Consider the following 22,204-nt stretch of genomic DNA (forward strand, 5'->3'; position numbering starts at 1 on the left):
ATTCTTTTGGCGACGAATACTGTTGAACATCGTTTAATGTGTTACTGATTATTTGTGAAGTGTCTGTTCACATCTTTTGCCATATTAAAATTGGGTTGTTACTTAATTTTGAATTTTTGAGTTCTGTATATCATCTTGATAGAAGTTGTTTATCTGAAAGCAAGCATTCTTGCCTTGTCCCTGGTCCCGGGAAACAATGAGATCTTTAATCACTATATATAGATATTAGCTGTAGGTTTTTCATAGATGTGCTTTATCAGTTTGAGTATTCCTACTTTTTTGGAACATATGAATTAGTTTTGAATTTTGTCAAACACTTTGTTTTGTGTATATTGAAATGATTGTATCAGTTTTTTCTTTATACTATTTATATAGTGAATTAAATTAATATTTTAAATATTAAATTAAACTTGTACTCCTGGGGAAGACCCTATGTAGTCATTATATTATCCTTTCTATATATGTTGTTGGATCCTATTTGCTCATACTTTATTAAAGATTTTTACATCGGTAATCATGAGGGATACTGATGTGTAATATTTTTTGTAATGTCTTTGTCAAGTTTTGCTGTTAGGGTTATATAGGCCTCATACAATGAGTTCAGCCATGATCCCTCATTCTCAGTTTTCTGAAAAAGCTTTGTAAGATTGGCATATTTGTTTTCCTTCTTGAATGTTTGATAGAATTCATTGCTGAAATCATCTGAGTCTGGAGTTTTCATTTGGGGAAGGTTTATCCATTTCCATTTGGGGTAAGTTTCTTCAGTAGGTATAGAGATGTTCAAAACTTTTTCTTGTGTCCATTTCACTAATATTGAATTTGCCCATATAAAGTTTGTATTTTTTTCTTGTTATCCTTTTAATGTCTATAGTAGCAACTTCTTTTTTATTTCTGGTATTGGTGATTCATGCTCTCTCTTTTTCCTGATCAGTCTGGTTAGAAGTTTATCAGTTTTATTGATCTTTTCAAAGAATCAACTTTTGGCTTTGTTAATGTTCTCTTTTCTCTTTTCTATATTATTGACTTTTGCCTTTTATTTATTTTGGATGTATTTTATTCTTTTTTCTGATTTCTCAAAATGAAACCTTAGATAATTAAGGTAGTCTTTTCTAAGTTTTCTCTAAGCACTGATCTAGCTGTGTTCTGCAGATTTTGATATGTTGTGTTTTCATTGTCATTTAGTTCACAGGCTATATTTTAATTTTCCTTGGGGTTTCTTCTTTGACCCATGAATTATTTAGAAGTGTGTCGCTCAATTTCCATATATTTGGGATTTTTCTAGATATTTTATTGTTACTGATTTCTAATTTAATCCTGTTATTGTCGGAGAACACATTTTATATGATTTTGATGCTTTTAAATTTACTAAAATGTTCTTATGGCTCAGTGATTTATCTTGGTGAATACATATATGTACACTTGAAGGTATATTTTGAAGTTGTTGGATGTAGTGTTCTTCATTTTTAAAATATTTTATTTACTTATTTTTAGAGAGAGGAGAAAAAAGAGAGAGGTTGAGAAACAATGATATGTTGCCTCTTGCACACTCCCACCTGGGGACCTGACCTGCAACCCAGGCATAAGCCCTGACTGGGAATTGAACCAGCGACCTTCCAGTTTGCAGTCTGTCACTCAGTCCACTGAGCCACACCAGCCAGGGTGGATGTAGCGTTCTTTACATGTCATTTAGATCAAGGTGTTTGATAATATTGTTCAGACTTCATGTATATTATTTTCTTTTTATATGTAGTTCTGTCAGTTTCTTAAAGGTGGTTGTTAACATCTATAATTTCAGGATTGTCAAGTTCTCCATTTAATTCTGTCAGTTTCTGCTTCATTTTTTTAGGCCTATGTTCTTATGCAGATACACATTTGTAATTATTACAACTTCTTGATGAATTATGACTTATTTTGAAATGATAATTTTTATATTTGGTAATACTTTGTCTTGAAGTCTCTTTTACCTGATATTAAACAGTCACTCTGGCTTTCTTATGTGTACTATTTGCATGACGTATCTTTTTCTATTTGTGTACTTTCAACCTATGACTTTATACTTGAGATGCATTTCTGGTAGCCAGCATTTAGTGAGGTCTTGCTTTTTTTATCTTTTCTTTTTAGTTTTATAGACCATTAATAATATCATTTTTTAAGGCTACCATTTTATTTGTTTTCTGTTTGTCCTCTTTTTTTAATGTTCTCATTTTATTGCCTTCTTTTGGTTAATTTTAATATTTAGGTTTGTTGCCTTCTTTCGGTTAATGTAAATATTTAGATTTATCTATTGACTTTTTGACTATGTGTCTCTTTGCATTATTGTTTAGCGGGTAGTCTAGGGCAAAGCTCCTTAACCTCAGCACTGTTGCTATTTTGGGCTAGATATTTCTTTGTTGTGGGAGGTGCCCTGTGCATTGTGGAGTATTTAGCAAAGCCCTGGCACTTGATGCCAATGGCACTCCCCCAGTTTTAACAACCAGAAATATTTCCAGGCATTGACAGATGCCCCTTGGGAGGCAAAATCGGCCCTGGTTGAGAACCAGTCCTCTGTATGTCTAATATATTTATAGTCTAATGTCTGTTTTACTATATCATGTAAAACATTAAAAGTTTACAACTATATAGGTCCCTTTAACATCTTTGTCACTGACTGTTATGTCATAGTTGTCAGATGTATTACATGTATGTATATTGAAAATCCTACTAATGTTACCAGTTTTGCTCTTATCGATCATACCTACCTTAGCAAGCCTAAGAGAATAATAAGTCATTTATATTTACTCAGATATTTCCATTTTGGTTGTTCTTCCAAGATCCAGATTTCCTTCTGGTATCATTTCCCTCAAACATGAAGGACTTCCTTTAGCATTTCCTATTGGCCAAATTGGCTAGTGACAAATTGTCTTCCTTCATCTGAGGATGTGTGTATTTTGCCTTCATTTCTAAAGGATATTTTCTCTGTGAACCTGAGTTGACAGTTCTTTTTTTAGCACTTTGAAGATGTTCTACTGTGTTCTGACCTCTGTAGTTTCTGATAAGAAATCTGCAGTCATTGGAATCTGTATATGACAGCCGTTTTCCTCTAGTCGCTTTCGAAAGTTCTTTTAAATTTTAATTTTGGTGACATACATATGACACTGAACTTAACCAGTTTAAATATTTTTAAATGTTAAAAATAAGTGTTCAGTTCAGTAGTGTTACCCATATTCACATTGTTGTGCAGCCAAGCTCCAGAACTTTTTCCTTTCACAGAGTTGAAGCTTTACACCCTTTAAATGGCAACTCCCTGTTTCCTTTCTGTTCCTAGCCCCTGGCAGCTAATACTCCACTTTCTGTTTCTTTGAACTTGAGGATTTTAATTACCTCATAGAAGTGGAATCATACAGTATTTATCTTTTTGTGACTGGTTTATTTTACTTAACATAATGTGGTTAAGGTTCATCCATGTTGTAGTGTGTGTCAGAATCATTTTAAGGCTGAATAACATTCCATTGCGTGTATATACCATAATTTGTTTATGTGTACACCCACTGATGGGCATTTACGTTGCTTCCACATCTTAGTTATTGTGAATGACGCTGCTGTGAATGTGGGTGTGCAGATATCTTTTCAAGATCCTGCTTTCGGTTTTGGGGGGTATATCCAGAAGTGGAATTGCTGGGTTATATAATTATTGTATTTAAAATTTTTTAAGGAACCGCCATACTGTTTTTTGTAGGGACTGCACCATTTTACATTTCTACTAACAGTGCACAGGGTTTCGGTTTCTCCGCATCATCACCAATATTTACTATTTTCTGGTGTGTTTTTTTTTGTTTGTTTGTTTTTTGACAATGGTTAATCTGGTGGATGTGAGGCTAGACTTGCTCTTTATGTTTAGTTTGCAGCAGTTTTATGATGACATGTCTAGATACAATTTTGTTCTTGTTTGTAGGTCCCAGATCTTGAATCTAAAAACACATGCCTGTCACCAAACTTGGAAAGTTCTTGACCGTAATTTCTTCAGATATTTTTCTTTCTCAATCTCTTTCTTCTTCTGAGACTCCAGTGAACACATGCTCTAAACCTTCTGTTACTGTCCCACAAATCTCCTTGCGGCTCTTTTTTTCTCGCAGTCTTTTTTCTGTCTGTTCTTTAGATAGGATAATTCCTATCGATCTATTCTCAAGTTTAGACTTTTTCCACTGCCAGTTTCATTCTGCTTTTGAGTCCATTGTGTGAGTTTTTATAACATATATTATAATTTTCTATAATTTCTGTTTGTACTTTTTTTTAGTTTATATGCCATATATTTCTATCTCTTAATTTCAAGTGTGTTTTCTTTACTTTCTGGAGCACCATTACACGTTCAAGTCTTTGAGAATCCTACATCTGGATCATCTTGGGGTTAGACTGTGTTACTTGTCTTTTCCTTTGAGAAATGGTCGTGTTTTTCTGATTATCCTTTTTTATATTAAATGATTTTAGATTGTGTCCTGGACATTGTGATTATGTTATGTAGACTCTGGATCCTGGATAATCCTCTGAAAACTGCTGGCTGTCTTTAGGTTCAGACTGCAAATTCTGTTTCACCCGTATGGGTAGTGGTTCAAATATCACTTCAGTTCTTAAAGCTGGGTTTGGGACTCTTCCATGCACGAGTAGTTAGATGTGCACCAGAGTCCTCTATAGGTTCACAGATGGAATGAGACCTCCTTCTCTGGCTCCTCCTCCTGTGTTGTCTGGCCAGAAAGATGGAGTTTTAGGCATCCCCATTGTAACAGCCACAGAGAAGAAAAATCTGGAAACTCATCCACTTTGATAGCTTCTTTAAATTTTGCCTGCCTATACAATTGAGCTGTTTTCATTTACTTGTAGAATTCTCAGGTTGGTGTTTTCTTATCCTCTGTCTAGAGTTTTTAGCTGTACACAGTTAAAATAGGATGGGTCGTTACATTGTGGTAACAGAATTAGAACCTCTATCCTTTTACTTCTTTTTGTCATGGATTATTTAGAAGTATGGTTTGGGGTTATTTTTATTTCTAAGAACTTATATTTAAGGGTGCAGCCTTAAGCTGACTACAGAGGGTGTTTTTACTGATAAAATATGCAATCTGTCATGAGTTTTTAATTTTATGAATCAAAAACTTTGGTAAAGTAGGTGAAGAAAAAATAGTGGAAAACTCAAAGACAATTTAATTAAATCAGAGTCATACATAGTAGGAGATTGAAAGCACCTTTCTCAGCTTTTGACAGATTAAACAGGATATAAGTAACAAAATTAATTTCTTCGGTGTGCTTCATTTATGGTTAATTAAATGCAGATGAGTTTATTCCCGTTTTTCTTCAAATGTCTTGTAAAACATTTGTTTAAAATCAGATTAAAACAACAATAACAACAAAAGCCTTGGCTATATAAACAGTCTCAATTTCTCCAAAATGTGTGTGTGTGTGTGTGTGCGTGCACGCATCTTGGACTACAGTGAAATCAGGCGTTTTGGTGTTGTTTCTTCTCATCCTTGCAGTCTCTAGCCAGCACGTGTGCTGGGCCTTCTGAGGGGGGTGCTGCTGCTAGCAGCAGATACACACACTGGTCATGGAGATCAGCTCGTTTCACTGCTTAGGTCTGCTTCTTTTAAAGGTAACTCCTGGCTTATGGGGTCGTCCGACTCTTATGGCCATTGGCTTAAGTATTCATTGCTTAAGTATATATACATTGGAAGTAGACTTTATGTTGCCGAACAGTTCACAGTTGGAAGCACACACCTCCCCCTGGTTCGGTGTTCTCTGCCCACCTTATCCCACTGGCTGATTAGTGTGAGTCTCAAAATAGATTTATTCTCAGCATATTTTGGAGACTAAGGGAAGAGTCAAGGCAGGAGTAGGAATGCTTGGAGATGACTTGAATCTTCTTTGAAATTTTGGGGGCTTTCCACGAAATCCCTACTGGTGGTAGTTTTGAAAAAAATTATTTAGGTTTTGGTTTATCAGTTATACAAATCAAGTTTATTGGTTTGGGCAATTTGAGGGAAGGTTCTTAAAGGGAACCAGACAGACTTTAAAACAGAATTAAAGAGACTACCAACAGAGAAGACATTTGAATATGGTGATGTTGGGGACACTGTTGCCTTTAGGATTAGCTGTATTTCCAAGATGAGGCTGTGTGAGAGGGATAGTACATCCAGTTTTGGTGTTTTGGGTGACTGGACAAATCATATGACTTACATATTTGTTTCTTTCATTAAGAGACCACTGAGGTATTAAACCCAATTTACAAAGCTAGCTTTGAAATTCATCCTACTCCCAAGATTTGCTCTATATACCTTAGATCAGTTGAAGTGTTTCGTCAACCTCATTCTTTAAGTAAATCTAGTTAGAATGTTGTCTGATTTTAAAATGTTTCTCTCAAAACACTTAAAAGTGCTATTACTTCATTACCAGGTAAGAAAGAAAAGAAAAAATAAGCCTTTTTTTTTTAAATTTTTGAAAGATTTTATTTATTTATTTTTAGAGAGGGAAGGGAGGGAGGGAGAGACACACACACACACACACACACACACATACACATCAATGTATGGTTGCTGGGGGTTATGGCCTGCAACCCAGGAATGTACCCCGGCTGGGAATCGAACCTGAGACACTTTGGTTCCCAGCCTGCGCTCAATTCACTGAGCTACGCCAGCCAGGGGAAAAAATAAGCCTTTTAACATAATCACTGTTAGCACCTTGGTGTATTTTCTTTCACAGTTTCTTTTTTAGCGCCTTTTGTTTTTTGTTTAATATTTGGCTTTTTTATCTCCCACTACAGTTGGAAGAAAAGAGGTTAATAAGAGCTCATCAGTTGTTGCCTAATTACTGAGTTAGTAAGATGTTACTGGTCCATGTTTCACCTTTCCCAGACCATCAAGATTTGAGCGTGGTTTCTTAAACCATAGGAAGTCATCAGTATCACATGGGGACTTGCTAAAACACCAGTGTGGGGCAGAGGTCTGGGGTGGGCCTGAGAATAAGAATTTCTAAAACGTTCCCAGATGATGCTGATTCTGCTAGCCTGGGACAGAACCACTGATGTCTACCACAGTTTTATGTGGCCCTCTAATCATCACTGCTAGTTAAGAATTGGCTCTAGTTGAAATCATCATTTTGATATTTTTAACTATGATTTTTATCTGGAGCATTTCCTGAAGTTCTGTAGTCTTTAACTTAAGTGTGTGAGTAATATATGTTCATTAAATAAAAATCTGGGGAAAATAAAAGAAAAATTATTATGAATTTCATCAGGGTTAGTTTTTAGTGTATATTCATCTAATCCCTCAATAGACAGGCAGACAGATAAACAATCAATCTGCCTACGGCCACTTACCACACTGAATGAATGCCCTTGATTCTGGAATTCTAAACAGGGCCAGACCTGGTTAGTGCTTGTTTGGGAGACAAACACAGAGCTGTGTATGTGTGGGGTGTGTGTGTATACACTCATACATGCACGCACACACACACAAATAGAGCTAACAAAAATGATATATAATATATTTTTAGCCTACTTTTTAAACCTTCTATGTACTAAATATCTTCACATGCTGAATATAGATGTAAATTTTAATTGATGGAATATTTCCAGTATGTGAATATATTGTAATTTATTTAATTTGTTCTCTGTTGTTGGACTCTTAAGATTTTTGTTCCAGTTTGTTATTAAAAACAATACTGTATTGACTATCTTGATACATGTATTTCTTCATATTTGCTCAGTTATTTTCTTAGGATAATAATCTACATATATAGCTGCTGTGTAAAAAGTTATGAACTTTTAAGACTGCTAGTCTGAGAGAGAAAAAATGTATTCTAGTTTAAATTTGTATTTAGTTATTGATAAGATTTATTGGCCATTTTAATTTATCTTTGTGATTACCTACTCATATCTATTGCCTGTTTTCATTGTATGTTCATCTTTTTATTTTTTTCTAAGATCTTTTTATTAGAATGTAAACTCTTTGTGATATGTTTAAAATATTTTTCCCCAAGGGTTTTTTTTTTTAGCTTATATCTCTAACAGGTTCATTTCCCCCACCTACCACCTTTTGTAAAACTCTTTAACACTTTTCTGGTGTCAGATGCTGCCCAGATGCTTAATCACCATTTTTAATTGCTGTGTGTATATATTGATATTTCTTTGAGTTGGGTGTACCAAAATATACTTCATTAGCCTCAAATTTTAGGGGTCCTCAAGAAGGCTTCAGTGTTATCAATGCTTTGTTTTCAGTTTCTCTACTTTCTTTCTTTAACCAGATGCTAACCCTGAGGTGACAATGACAATGCTTCGCTGGATCTATACGGATGAGTTGGAGTTCAGAGAAGATGATGTGTTCCTGACTGAGTTGATGAAACTAGCTAATCGGTTTCAGCTCCAGCTCCTTAGGGAGAGGCAAGTCACAGCAGATATATTCAAGCACCTCAGATGGTGGTGGCTGAGCTTTAATTATGCCAAGCTCTGGGAAAACAGCTTCTCCTGCTAATGTAAATAACTTTTGCAAGGTGTTCTTTTAAAGGCTATAGGGGAGGAGAGAATTTTATCTCCCCTTTTCTGTGTTATTTTGTAAGTTAAAGTTTGCTAAAGCTTTTAGGTATTCTTTTTTCCCTGCACTGGTTTATTACCTGAGATTATACAATTCTGTGAATTAATGCACTGACTAAGAATAATGTAATCCAGTGTCCAAACCCTCAACTTTCCCTCCTATACCTTTTCCTTTGACATTTTATTATTTTTATTATTTTTCTCCTTTTTTTCTTTCTTTTGTTTTTTATTTTTTAGAGAGGGAAGGGAGAGGGAAAGAGAGGGAGAGAAACATCAATGTGTGGTTGCCTCTCTAATGCCCCCCACTGGAGACCTACCTGGCTTGCAACCCAGGCAGTGCCCTAGCCTGGGAATCGAACCGGTGACCCTTTGATTCACAGACCAGCACTCAACCACTGAGCCACACCAGCCAGGGCTGACATTTTATTTTACTTTCTCATCTTCTACTTGAAGGCAGTTCTTGGTCATACTCTGTTTGTTGGAAACACATTAAATTAACACATAAGAATATGACTCAATACATTTCTGAGATCCTACTTCATTTGTTACTGCTGTTTAGGTTCCCAAAGAGATAGCCTGCCATGTTCTTTATATTGCATTTATTTCTGTTGCTCTCCCAAGTTGGCCTTTCAGAGCAATAAGAAACAAAACATTCACTAAATATCAGGCTCCCTTTAGTTTCTGTTGGAGATGTGGCCCTTGGCAGTCAGCTTGGTAGATGGAGTGTCTTTTTACGACATTTTGTGATTTTCTTGTATTCTCCTGGGTGTGTGAAGAAAGGGGTTTGCTCCTGAGTGGGTGAAGGGATAGTTTCAGCCATTAAGAGGCACTCCAGCCCTTGCTGTGTTGCCCCTAGAGAGCTAAGAGAGACCTTGCTTACTGTTTTCACTGTGGGGCTGATGTCTCCTGGGGGGTGGGGGGTGGCCCCTTGTGCCCCATGTGAGTCAGTACATAGGTTACTCCAAACTGTCTATGATTGATATGCGCTCGAGTGCATTTGAATACCTAAATCCAATAACTAAGAAAAAACCGGAATAGGTCTAGGATTTGTTAAGCACACGAGGCTTAGGTTAGTAAAGCTAACTTTACAGTCAGGGCTTTTCAGTTAACTCTTTCGTTTGTTTGTGTGAGTTTTTGAACTGTCTGAGAGTGAAATGACAGTGATTTTAATTAGATTGAATATGATTTGTATCTCTTTTCCGGATTTCCTGAACCTTCTTCCACTGACCTTGTCAAACTTACTTTTAAATTGTTTTGATAAAAATGCTGTAGGGTTGGAGTAGTTTAGATAATTGTAATCTGTGTAATGAATTCTTTAATTAAAATGCTTGTTGTTTATTGACTGATTAGGCTTCCTAACTATCAACATTAACAGGCTTTTGTATTGTTGGATGTAGGCATTAAGTTGCTGTCTTTTCAGGGCTCTGTTAAGAGCTGGAGTGGAAGATCCCCAGGAGTGGATTCAAATGTTGGCTTTTAAAGATCACAGAGTGCCCCCTGCTGTCTAGCAGGAGAAATTACACATTTGAGATAATAGGCAAAAGAGCCCTGGCAGGAATGTGTGCAGTTAAATATGAAGTTGATGTCTCTCATTTTTGTAATGTAGGGATCTGGGTGGTCTGGGAATGCTATCATCAGTTTTATGAGAAGAAAATTGTTTTTGTATTAACAGGAAAATATTCTTTAAAAACAATAATTAATAGTGTATGCTAAAAATTGACCATTAAAATAACAATTTTTTCCTTTTTATAAAATCTATGTTCAGTGTATGTTACTTGGAAAATATAGAATGTATAAAGAAGAAAACTAGGTCATCTTTAACTCAACGAATGTTAGCTGTTCACTATTTATCTTTACAGTAATTTTTTTGTGTCTGTCATTTAGACACATGGGAATGATACCAAAACTAGACAGGAACTTGTGGGACACAAATATACACTTGATTTTGTATTTTTAAAAAATCAAGTTTATTGGTTTTGTGCATCTATATCTTGTACTCTAATTAAGAATGTATTAACAACAAAATCCCTTCAAAAAAGTTAGTCTGAGTCGCTCCTTTTTGGAGAGAAGATATGAACTGAGAATTTGAATTTTAAAATAAGATTACATGGCCACTTCTGGCCAAGATGGAGGCATAGGCACATTGTGCCTCCTCACACAACCAAAAAAGGACAACACCAATTTAAAAACAAAAAAACAACTAGAACCGACAGAAAATTGAATTGTATGGAAGTCCAACAACCAAGAAGTTGAAGAAGAAACATTCATCCAGACCGGTAGGACGGGCGGTGTCTGGCAGCTGGGCAGAAAGGACTCGAGGCAAGGTGGCAGCTGGTGGACCCGGAGAGGCAGTGGCTGGTGAAGCGGGTTGTCCCACATTTGCACGCAGATAAACCAGGAGAAACAACCAGGGAGCAAGATGGATTGTGCAACCCAGGGCCCCAGCTCGGGGAAATAAAGCCTCAAACCTCTGATTGAAAACACCTGTGGGGGTTGAGGCAGCAGCGGGAGAACTCCCAGCAGAGTTCATTGGAGAGACTCACAGGGTCCTAGAATGTACACAAGCCCACCCACATGGGAATCAGCACCAGAAGGGCCCAGTTTGCTTGGAGGAAGCAGGGGAAGTGACTGAAATCCGGCAGAGAGCAGAGCAATTGCCTTGTTCCCTCTCGGACCCCTGCCCCACATACAGTCTCACAACCCAGCAACTGGGCTGCCCTGCCCTGGTGAACACCTAAGGCTCTGCCCCTCACTATGTAACAGGTGCATCAAGACAGAAGAAATCTCCCAAGCGAAAGAACAGATCAGATCTCCAGAAAAAAATACAACTAGGTGATGAAGACATAGCCACCCTATCAGATGTACAGTCCAAAACACTGGTAATCAGGATGCTCACAGAATTGGTTGAATTTGGTCGCAAATTATATGAAAAAAATGAAGGCTATGCTAAGCAAAATGAAGGAAAATGTACAGGGAACCAACCATGATGGGAAGGAAGCTGGGGCTCAAGTCAATGGAGTGGACCAGAAGGAAGAAAGAAACATCCAACCAGAAAAGAATGACGAAACAAGAGTTAGAAAAAATGACAGTTTAGGAACCTCCAAGACATCTTTAAATGTTCCAACATCCGAATTACAGGGGTACCAGAGGGAGAAGAGGAAAAGCAACAAGTGGAAAAATTATTTGAATAAATCATCAAGGAGAACCTCCCCAATCTGGCAAAAGAAATAGACTTCTAGGAAGTCCAGGAACCTCAGAGTCCCAAAGAAGTTGGACCCAAGGAGAAATACACCAAGGCACACCATAATTACATTACCCAAGATTAAAATGAAGGAGAGAATCCTAGAAGCAGCAAGAGATAAGGAGGCAGTTATCTACAAAGGAGTTCTCATCAGACTGTCAGCTGATTTCTCAAAAGAGACCTTGCAGGCAAGAAGGGGCTGGAAAGAAGTATTCCAAGTCATGAAAGGCAAGGACCTACATCCAAGATTGCTCTATCCAGCAAAGTTATCATTTAGAATGGAAGGGCAGAAAAAGTGCTTCTCAGATAAGGTCAAGTTAAAGGAGTTCATCATCACCACACCCTTATTATATGAAATGTTAAAGGGATTTACCTAAGAAAAAGAAGATAAAAAATATGTACAGTAAAATGACAGCAAACTCACAATTACTAACAATCACACGTAAAACAGAAACAAACTAAGCAAACAACTAGAACAGGAACAGAACCACAGAAATGGAGATCACATGGAGGGTTAGCAACAGGGGAGTGGGAGGGGGAGAGAGGGGGAAAAGGTACAGAGAATAAGTAGCATAGATGGTAGGTAGAAAATAGACAGGGGGAGGGCAAGAATAATATGGGAAATGTAGAAGCTAAGGAACTTATATGAATGACACATGGACATGAACTAAAGGGGGGGAATGTGGGTGGGAGAGTGTGTGCAGGGTAGAGGGGAGTGAAGGGAGGAAAATGGGACAACTGTAATAGCATAACCAATAAAACATTTTAAAATAAATTTTAAAAAGATTACATGTTCTTCAGTTGTGTAAATCATGTCCATTAGTATCTATAGCTTATCCAAATAGTGAATGATATTCTGGGGATCCCAGAGTTTAGTGGAAATGAAGTGCCTGCCAGTTGTAACAAAACATCTGTCCTCAGGAAACACAGTAACTGTCTTGGTCCAGTGTCTCTTGGCAGTACAAAGGAAGAGAATGGAATTTTCAGACTCATTAAGCATTGTCTGTAAATGTGCTTGTAAAGTGGCCTACAAAGGTGAGTCAGTACTCCCTGAGATTATACCATGTGTTAGGACACTAGGATGGCAAGACCATGGATACTTGTCATTGTAAAAGAGGCAAAGTTTCATATATATATAAAAAGTGGAATCCTTCTGTCCTGGAATGTCCTGATTTCATAGCCAAGGTCAGAATGACTTCCCTAAACATTGCTGTGGTGTGGTGGGAGTTTGTGGGAATTAGTGGTTAAGACAGGTAGACAGGAGGCTCAAAAATGTAACTGTTACTCATTATTATAGTAACTTATTTCGATATTGTAATGATTTGATTTAAAAGTGTCCTGGGAGTGACGCCTCTTTACATGAAGGCATCTATGTTACTTAAAAAAGCATTTAGCCCTGGCTTGGTGGTTCAGTTGGTTGAAGTGTTGTCCTATACACCAAAAGGTTGCAGGTTCCATTTCTGATCAGGGCATTACCTGGGTTACAGCTTTGATCCCCAGTCTGGGAGCATATAGGAGGCAGGTGGTTAGATGTTTCTCTCTCTCTTTGATCCTCCTCTCTCTCTCCCTCCCTCCCTCACTGCCCCCCTTTTCCTTTCTCTAAAATCAATTTAAAAAACATAAGTATAAATGCTTAAATAAATTTAGGTGCCTACATTTACAGCTGGATGGAGAAATGACTGAGATTATTCTTGCGTCTACCATAAGGTCTCATTTGTGAGATTTTGGAAGTTTGTTCCTTATTCTTCCCGGGTCTTTCTTGTGACTCTCCTTTCTTCCTCCATCTCCCACTCTCCCATGGTCTTTCTCCACTTCTGTTAACTAAACCTCACCTGTTAAACTAGGGAATTACCTGCTAGTCAGTCTGTTACTCTTATTTATAATACTACTGAAGCCCATTCATACTAGTTATTAAGCGACTTCCTTGAGAAGGGCCTTGGACTTATGAGCATACTTATTATGTACCTTATACTGTACAAAGTTTATATAGTTTTATCTTGAAAAACACAGATCCTCTAAACCTCTGATACAGAGTATTTACAGAGGACGAGATAGGGGCACAGAGGGCTTATGTAATCTGGCCTCTAAAGTTCAGTGGATCTCACACTCAGGTCTTTCTTATCTTGTAGTTCATTTTGTTCTCGTTACTACTACATTGTTATCAGCAAAGGGTTTTTGTGGGGACTATGGAACAGAGGAAGCAGTGGTGGGGTGTAGTGAATACCCCTAATACTATATTTGGTCTCACTGCTGTCTGTGGAAGTGAACCTGATTTGGAGGGAAATGTACAGGCAAGGGAGATAGAGGGATCATGCCACCAGCCTCCTTCCTTCTTGTCCCCAGGCTCAGTAAGGTTTCCAGTTCTGGGTAGTGGAAGCCCCGGTCTTCCAGCACTGCGTCTTCCAGGCTAGGGTTTGTGCCTGTTTTGTGCTGCCAGAGGCTCGCTTGCCTGTGTGTGGCCCTCTCTTCTCCGGTGTAGTTGTTCTCCTATCAGTGATTATTGTTGTTATTGTTGTTACCAGGTTTTATGGGATATCCATTGCAGCCAGCTTTTCACTGTCTTGGTGTACTATGGTTTTTACTAATGCAATTGTTTCTATACATGATAGATTTCCTTTAAATGGACTTTTTAAAAACAACTTTATTGAGTTACAATTCACATAACCAATAGTTTACCTTTTGGGAGGACTTTTAAGGGCCTGTCAGTGTATGCAGGCACAGAGCCTACTCTCTGCAGCTGTCATTCAGCCATACTGATTGCACGAGAGAGTCGTGCTAGTGGGCATGGCAGTTGTGTCCCATGCGTTTAACCATCAGGTCTGAACTTGGCCTGTTGTGTGTTTGATTGGACAGTGGTCTGTGTATGTGATCTGTGAACTTCATGTGATTACTTTTAAAGCAGTTGGGGGATTATGCATAACATGTACTTACATTTTATTTGGGTTCTGAATGAGCGGTGTAATTTCATAATGAAATTCCAGTACTTTCACAATATGGTGGCTCAACTATAACTTATTCATAACTACTTTGCTTACTCTTACACTTCAGTGTCATTGGACATACCCACCATACACAGATTATTGCTTTGGTTTGTTAATTTATGAATATATTTGTCCTAATAATATTGTTCATCATTTATACTCTCTTATAGATGTGAGAAGGGTGTTATGTCTCTGGTGAATGTCAGGAACTGTATTCGCTTCTATCAGACTGCGGAGGAACTGAATGCCAGCACCCTGATGAACTACTGTGCAGAAATTATTGCGAGTCATTGGGTGAGTGGGAGTGAGGGTGTGGACGGAGCATCCTCGCTGGAAGTCAGAAGACCTGGGTGAGAGACCTAGTTCCCTGGCAGATTACCTCTCTGGTGCGTGTTTCCTCTTATTACAAAATCGAAGGCGAAGTAGTTGCATTATATGGTCCGTGAGATTCTTTTTTTGGCTCAGAAAGTCTCCTAGTTCTGATTTCAGAGTAAAGGGCAAGTAGCTCAGGTCAAAAAAAGAAGCTTAGAACGAAGGTACAGCTATCTTCACCCTCCACCTGAGAAGGGGAGGCCAGGAGCCATGGGAGCAGCTGCTGCCGCCCGGCCAGCAGGCGCCACTGCGGGGCCGGGGCCGGCAGGCAGGCCGGCCGTGCTTGGCATTTCCATTTCAGGGGCTTCCCCTGTGTTTTCTCCATCTTGTGGAGAGCACTGTTAAATTTGGATTTTCCCTTCTTAGGTAGCTTTCATCATAAAAAATAGTTTTTGTATTTCTATGTTTTGTCTGTTTTGCATTTTTAAAAAGTTACAGCTAATGCCGTATTTTATAGCCTAGTCTCTGCAAATTATTTGGTGTTCAACAACACTGTGAACAAAACTGTCTAAAAGAATTGAGTTTTAAAGAATTAAAGGAAGAATGGTAACCTTTCTTCTAAAATAGGTACAAATTTAGAGATCTGCAATAGCAGCTCAGTTGCGACTCAACAGAGTGAATTGTTTGTGGAGGTTCCAGTTATTTCTGGAATTGCCATCTTTGTAGGGGCGGGGACAAGAACTCTGTTCACTCGTGGAGGGCCCCTCAGGGCTGCGTCCTTGCTGGCTGTCAGTGTCGCCTGTGCGTCACAGTCTCTCCAGGAGGCACAGCAGTGCTGCGGTAGAGAATGCGGGCTTGGGAGGTGGGCCTCTTGCCTGTCGAGGCCATCTCAGCCGTTTGTCACTGTGTGAATTTGGGCAAGTCGTTTAGCCTCTTTATGCTTCACTTACTTACTTCAGCTGTGAAATGGAAATGGTAACAGTACCTGCCTCATAGGGTTTTTGTGAGGATTAAATGAGTTGGGAAATACTAAGCCCTTTAAAGTAGTGCCAGACAGTTCTAAGGGCTTCTTAGTGAATGTCAGTTGCTATTGTTATGTTCAGTCTGTTCTGCTTTTCACCATCTTTTTAATCCTTAGGATGATTTACGAAAAGAGGACTTCAGCAGCATGAGTGCTCAGCTGTTGTACAAAATGATCAAATCCAAGACTGAGTACCCCTTACATAAAGCTATCAAAGTGGAGAGAGAAGATGTGGTCTTTCTTTACCTAATTGAAATGGATTCACAGGTACTGTATCTGGTTATTGTTGTTGTTGTTGTTGTTGTTGTTGTTATTTTTCCCATTTTTCATGCCTTTTCCCCAAACTATACTTGGCTTGTTTTTCTCTGAGCCATTACTGGTATAGTTTTTAGTGCAGTATTTCTAGTAGTCATTTGTTCCAGGCAATCTGAGACTTTTCTGTCATGCTCCTCAGAATTCTTCCAGCCTGTGCCCATTGCTCAATTCCAGAGCCACTCCCACATTTTTAGGTAGTTGTTACAGCACAGTCCAGCTTTTAGATATCAAAATTGTTCTAGTTTTCTTTTGCTGCTGTAAGAAACTACCATGAAACTAATGGCTTAAAACAACACTTATTTATTTTCTTACAGTTTTGTAGGTTGGTAGTACAGTACAAGGTGACGGCAAGCTCTGCTCTTTTCTAGAGGCTCTAGGGGAGAATCCGTTTCCTGGTCATCTAGGTGGTTGGAAGGATTCAGTTCCTTGTGGCTGCAGGACCAACATCCCAATTTTCCTGCTGGCTACAAGCAGAGCTACAAGCTGAGCTACAAGCTAGTAGCTGCAAGAGGCTGTCACATTCCCTACTCATGGCCACCTTCCCCCATCTACACAGCCAACAATGGTGTGTCAAATTCTTCTAGTGTCACATCTCTCTGACCTACTCTCCTGCTTTTCTTACTCATTTTAAAGGGCTCATGTGATTGGATAGACTGGGCTCTGCTGGACCATCTCAAGGTCCTTAATCACATCTGCAAAGTGTCTTTTATCCGTGTAAGGTGACATACTCATAGGTTCTGGGGATTAGGACAAGGATGCCTCTGGGGCTGTTATTCTGCTGTCACACTGCCTTAGAAGAAGTGCAGTTGCTTTTGACAGTTGGTGAATAGTATGTTTTATTCTTGGGTGTCCAGTGTTGGGGGAGACATTAAACTGCCAGAGGAGATTAAATAGGTAAGCCACGGTCTTTACGGAAAGACCAGCTGTTTCCCCTCAGGCACTCTGCACCTCTGCCCTGGCACTTGTGTTCCTGCAGTGTTCTCCCAGCGCTGCTGCACTTCCCATCAGGCCTTGTGTTGCCTTCCCTAGAATTCACACCTGCTCTGTGGTTCCCCGTTCATTCCGGCTTCCCTGAAAGGCATGTGCCCTGAGGAGTCCTGAGAGAAGTTTGCCAATTCAGTTGAATTTGGGGAGTGAGCTAAATTTTCACATTTTCATAAGAGATGATACTTAAGAATCAAGGTGGGAGAGATTAAAATCAGTTGAATCCTCTACTGGCTGGGTGCTAATTTACAAATTTATCTGTGCAGCTCCCTGGGAAGCTGAATGAATTGGACCATAATGGAGATCTTGCCTTAGACCTAGCTCTTTCACGACGACTAGAAAGTATTGCCACCACGCTGGTTAGTCACAAGGCTGACGTGGACATGGTAGATAAGAATGGCTGGAGCTTGTTACATAAAGGAATCCAAAGAGGTAGGAAGAAGTGTATTTTATTTTTTTCTCTGCAGGCAATTTTACTCACATCCAGGTAATTTTTGAAGATGCTCTGACCCTGTTCCATAGTTCATAAAGGCTTCTCAAGTCTGTACTCAGGGGCTACATGACTGGGAATTTGTGATCAGCGTGTCAGGGAGGGACTGCTGAACGGTTGCCTGTGCCTTGTTGGTGAGGCTCTTCCTAGTGTCGGCGGGGCTCCAGAAGAAAGGGTAGAGAGGTACCTTTCGCTTGTAAGCCATTGATTTGTTTGCTTTTTAAGATCTTTCTCCAGGAATTGTGCTAGGAAGACTTTACTTGTAACAGTTACTGTAAGAGAGGAACAGTATCTAAACCACAAATGTTTAAACATATTCTTAGGTTCAGAGTTCTCTTCTCTTCTGTCATGGCAAAGTGATTAAGGTTCATTCTGTTTTTGTAGCTACAAGCAAACCTTATAAATTGTAGCTATATTTTGAGTACATAGTTGTTAGTAGTGGGAAGAATATAGAAGTGATAGAATTAAGATCAGAACATTTTAATCTTAATGAATTTACTTTTCAAGGGAAAAAAAGTATGTCTTGTCTGACTCTGTTTTGTTTTTCCCATGACCTTATTAATTCTTAAGTCCCAAATGGACCCTGCCTGCCTGTACTTTGCAGTTGTCATTTTGACAGGGTGGAAAGCTGTAGAGATAGCATTCCAGTATAGACTGAAAACTTTCAAAAATGCCAAAGCCTTAATTTTGTAGAGAGACAGAGGACTTGCTTGAAGTAATTGGCCCCTTTTTTGTTTACATGTGGACATCAAAGACAAAGTGTACTGGCTCCCCCACATCTTAATCATGCATATTTACCCTTTCAGTTATGCATTATTGTGGTATTACTGTCTCTGCTACGCTTCTGTCATTCACAGGTTGCTTTTAATGGATAGAATGTAGTTATTTCAAATATGGTTCTGTTGCAGCTGTGGCTTTGCCCTTTTTGGGGAAAGGTTTTTAGTAATATAAATATCCCCCTAAGCCATGTGCTAGAGTGTTAAGCTTGCTGGCTGATGGAAAGGAAAAATGTGTTCATCATCAGGGAGGAAATCCTTAGAGTACATCAGTGTCAAGAGCAGACGCATTTTTCCCAAGCACCACTCTACGCCATGCAAAGCCTTTGGGTGCTTAGCAATGGGTGTGTGTTCAGTGGGGAGAATTACTACCACACAGGGAATTATTCTTTCCCATACTGTTTAGTGTCTGAGATGTTTATTTTGGAAACAAATAGACATGTTACTAAAAAAACAACCTCAGAATTATGTTTCTTTCCTCTTAGGGAGTTAAATTCTTATGTGTGATGAAAAAACATCTTTGATGAGTTATTAAATATTTTGGTGATTGCTTAGTTACAGGAACTGCCAAGAATTGGTGATGCATTCTTGATGCTTATTTTCAGATGATTTAATTTTCCACTCTGAATTTATCAGTTGCCTGCAAGCCTATGGATTGCAGTGTGGGTAAACTTGATTGCTGCTAATTTTTGGAGAGTGTGGCACAGTGTAGTGGACACAGCACTGGCATTGGAGCTTGGATGTACCATGGTTAGAATCCTGGCTCATTGGACAAGTCACTTAACCACTTGGGTCTCCCTTTCCTCATTGTAAAGTGGGACTCATTTCTCTACTGGTTGTTGGGAGGATGAGAGACCACGTTGGCAGCACACCTCACACAGTGACTATGTGTGGTAGGGTCAGCCTGTGGATCTCACCTTAGCCCTGTGGTGGAGTGTTGCTACTAGCTCCAATCCTGTAGGAAGTTTTTTCACTTTTCCTTCCTCAACTAGAGCTGTTAACCTTACTTTAAGTTCATTATAAGAGTGAAGATCTTTCATACATGAGATTTAGGAATGTTTCTGGACACATGTTAGAATCTATAAACAAAATAGTCAGTGATCACTCAAGTAACCAAGTATACCGATCAGTTTGTGTCCAGAATGCAATAGGCAGCCAGTGTCTTGTGGGTGAGTCCACAGGAGGTATGTGCATGGTCAGCGGGAAGCCATCTCTTCTGATTAGCTAGATGTGGGCAAGATGATGAATCCTCGCTTTTTAAAAAAGCTAGTTCTTCTTGTGCTGATTTTCTGTAACAGTGAACATCAATCAGTGTCTCTCAAATAGGATGCTCCTGTGTAATGGTTTGTAGGTTTGCAAATTATGTCACCAGTGGGCACAGCATAAGACACAGTTTGTATTAATTAAGTAATGAAAGTTACTGGCTGTTCCAAAACTTCCACCGTGGAGCTGCAGTGAAAGAAAAAAATTGTATGTGGGATTTTTAATGTCAACTCTGTTGGTAGGAATATTTTTATGTGGACAAGTCATAATAATGCCTCCTATACCTGACAGTGTTGTGAATGAGATGATAAAGTAACGGAAACATTTAAGTGTCCGTTTTAATTTTAACTGTTTTTTATAGAAATCTTTCTGAAATGTATTAGAAGTTATCATAGTGACAGGAACTTCATAAATGGTCCTTTTGGTGTTTTCTATTCCCTCTCTTTGTTCTGCTCTTTTGTTGTCAGTTATCTTTTTTCTCTAGGTTTTGTACCTATGGGCTGACTTTCTTTTAATGTGAAACATCATAAATTTTCAATTTCCAGCATTTCCTCAGTAACTTTTTGGGGTCCATAGGTATATGTACATATATATGTTTAAGTAAAAAAAAAAAGCAGAACCAAACCCCAAAATTTTGGTTCTTATTAAATCTAATCTAAAAGCTATAATTCTTTTAAAAGGGTTCAAATATAGAAAATTTTATTATACTTTTCCACCTGAATCCAAGCATTGAAAGGTTGTACCCTTATTTCTATATGCAGGACTACCCAGTTTATCTTCTGTATGTGTAATGTATGATAAGTTTTTTATTAATCTATATTATTTTGTCTTTACTATCTATTTACCTCTTAATATGGAATATATGACAACCTTAAAGGTAATGGAACCACATTCCATCTTTCCCCCAGTGTCCTTATATATTATATTATTATTTTAAAGTTTTTCGTCCTAAACTCTAAATTTTCTTCCCACTTACAGAATGTAAGTGGCTTTCTCTAGGATATTTTATTCTCTTGCTAATGTATTGTGTTTACATACATTCTCCTAGTCTGAATCTCTGTGGGGGCTGTTCCTACTACATTAGAGCCCCAGTGAGGACCCCACTGTGTGTGTGGATATCCATGTGCCGAGACCAGTGGCCCGACTCAGCGTGGCCCCCTGATGTGTGTTACCAGGCGCTTTCAGAGCTCTGCCGACACCCTGTTGTAAAGAGCTCTATCTAAGCTTTGGTCCTTGCACATGACGATGGTAAAGATTGCATCGTCCCCCAGCCCCTAAGAAAAAACGGGGCAGAAGAGAGAGAATATTTCAGAATGTGTTAATTAGAGAAGTCTTAAGTTACCTGAAGGTATAATTAATTGGAATTAGAGCCAGTCTGTAAAGTGGAACTTAATAGCCTTGACCAGTCAATTAATTTTCTTTCCAAACATTGCCCTGGTGCCTGTTTTGTATAAGACAGTGGTGAATACAAAAACAAATGAGACGTGGACTAATCAGCACCTGAGGGGCCTGTGGTGGCCTAGCCACCTCAGTGCCAGCTCACGTTCCCCGGCAGGATGGTCCCTTGGAGGAGAGTACAAAGCACGGTGAATTGTTGAAAACCAGATGATTTTGAAATCCATGTTCACTGAAGACCCAGTGAAACCCTACTTTCAATGAAAATGAACATAGGAGTATTGATAACAGATTGGAGTTTGGCCACTCCTGAAATGGTAAGCCTCACTCTGGATATTTAGACGACATAAGTATAGTTGAAGAAGATGAAATGATTGCAAGATACCAAAGGAAAACCTCTCACCAGTGACTTTAGGAGGAAAATCATTATCTGGAAATTGTGACTCAAAGGAGTGTGGTCTACAACATGAACAGAATTAGAAACAGATGAAAGTTTCCTGATTCAAAGACAAAACAGATCAACTATGGAAAGAGTATCGTTGCTTATAATCGATATCTTGAATAAGTTCCAAAGCGCCTTTAACAACCTGGCATTCATCCCAAGACCTCCAGCGAATTTAAGAAGTACAATCAATGATCATGGGACCAGCAAATCAACCTGGGAGGTTGCTCTGCATTTGGGGGATCTTCCAGCTAAAGAAGGGTGTGATTTGCAAGAAATTAACCCTGTATCAACCTTGGCAAAATGGGGCAGAATCTATGGAAAGTACCTCTCAATCCCAGATGAACTCTTGGGATGACCAAGATATGTACTCTGGCACACCCACCAAAGTCAGGCAGGTAGACTGTCAAAGTGTGGATGAGTCTGATTTGAG

General features: G+C 38.8%; 1 protein-coding gene across 1 annotated transcript in view; it reads left to right on the plus strand.

Moving 5' to 3' along the window:
- LOC118496636 (rabankyrin-5-like) overlaps positions 1 to 22,204 on the plus strand; it is a 70,839-nt gene that overhangs the window by 39,609 nt on the left and 9,026 nt on the right. Inside the window, 4 exon segments of the mRNA XM_036033241.1 lie at positions 8,266 to 8,401; positions 14,944 to 15,067; positions 16,224 to 16,373; positions 17,672 to 17,837. Coding sequence (XP_035889134.1) covers positions 8,266 to 8,401; positions 14,944 to 15,067; positions 16,224 to 16,373; positions 17,672 to 17,837 — 576 coding nt within the window.

The sequence above is a fragment of the Phyllostomus discolor genome, chromosome 8 (genome assembly GCF_004126475.2).
Source record: "Phyllostomus discolor isolate MPI-MPIP mPhyDis1 chromosome 8, mPhyDis1.pri.v3, whole genome shotgun sequence".
In the NCBI taxonomy this organism is placed as follows: Eukaryota; Metazoa; Chordata; class Mammalia; order Chiroptera; family Phyllostomidae; genus Phyllostomus; species Phyllostomus discolor.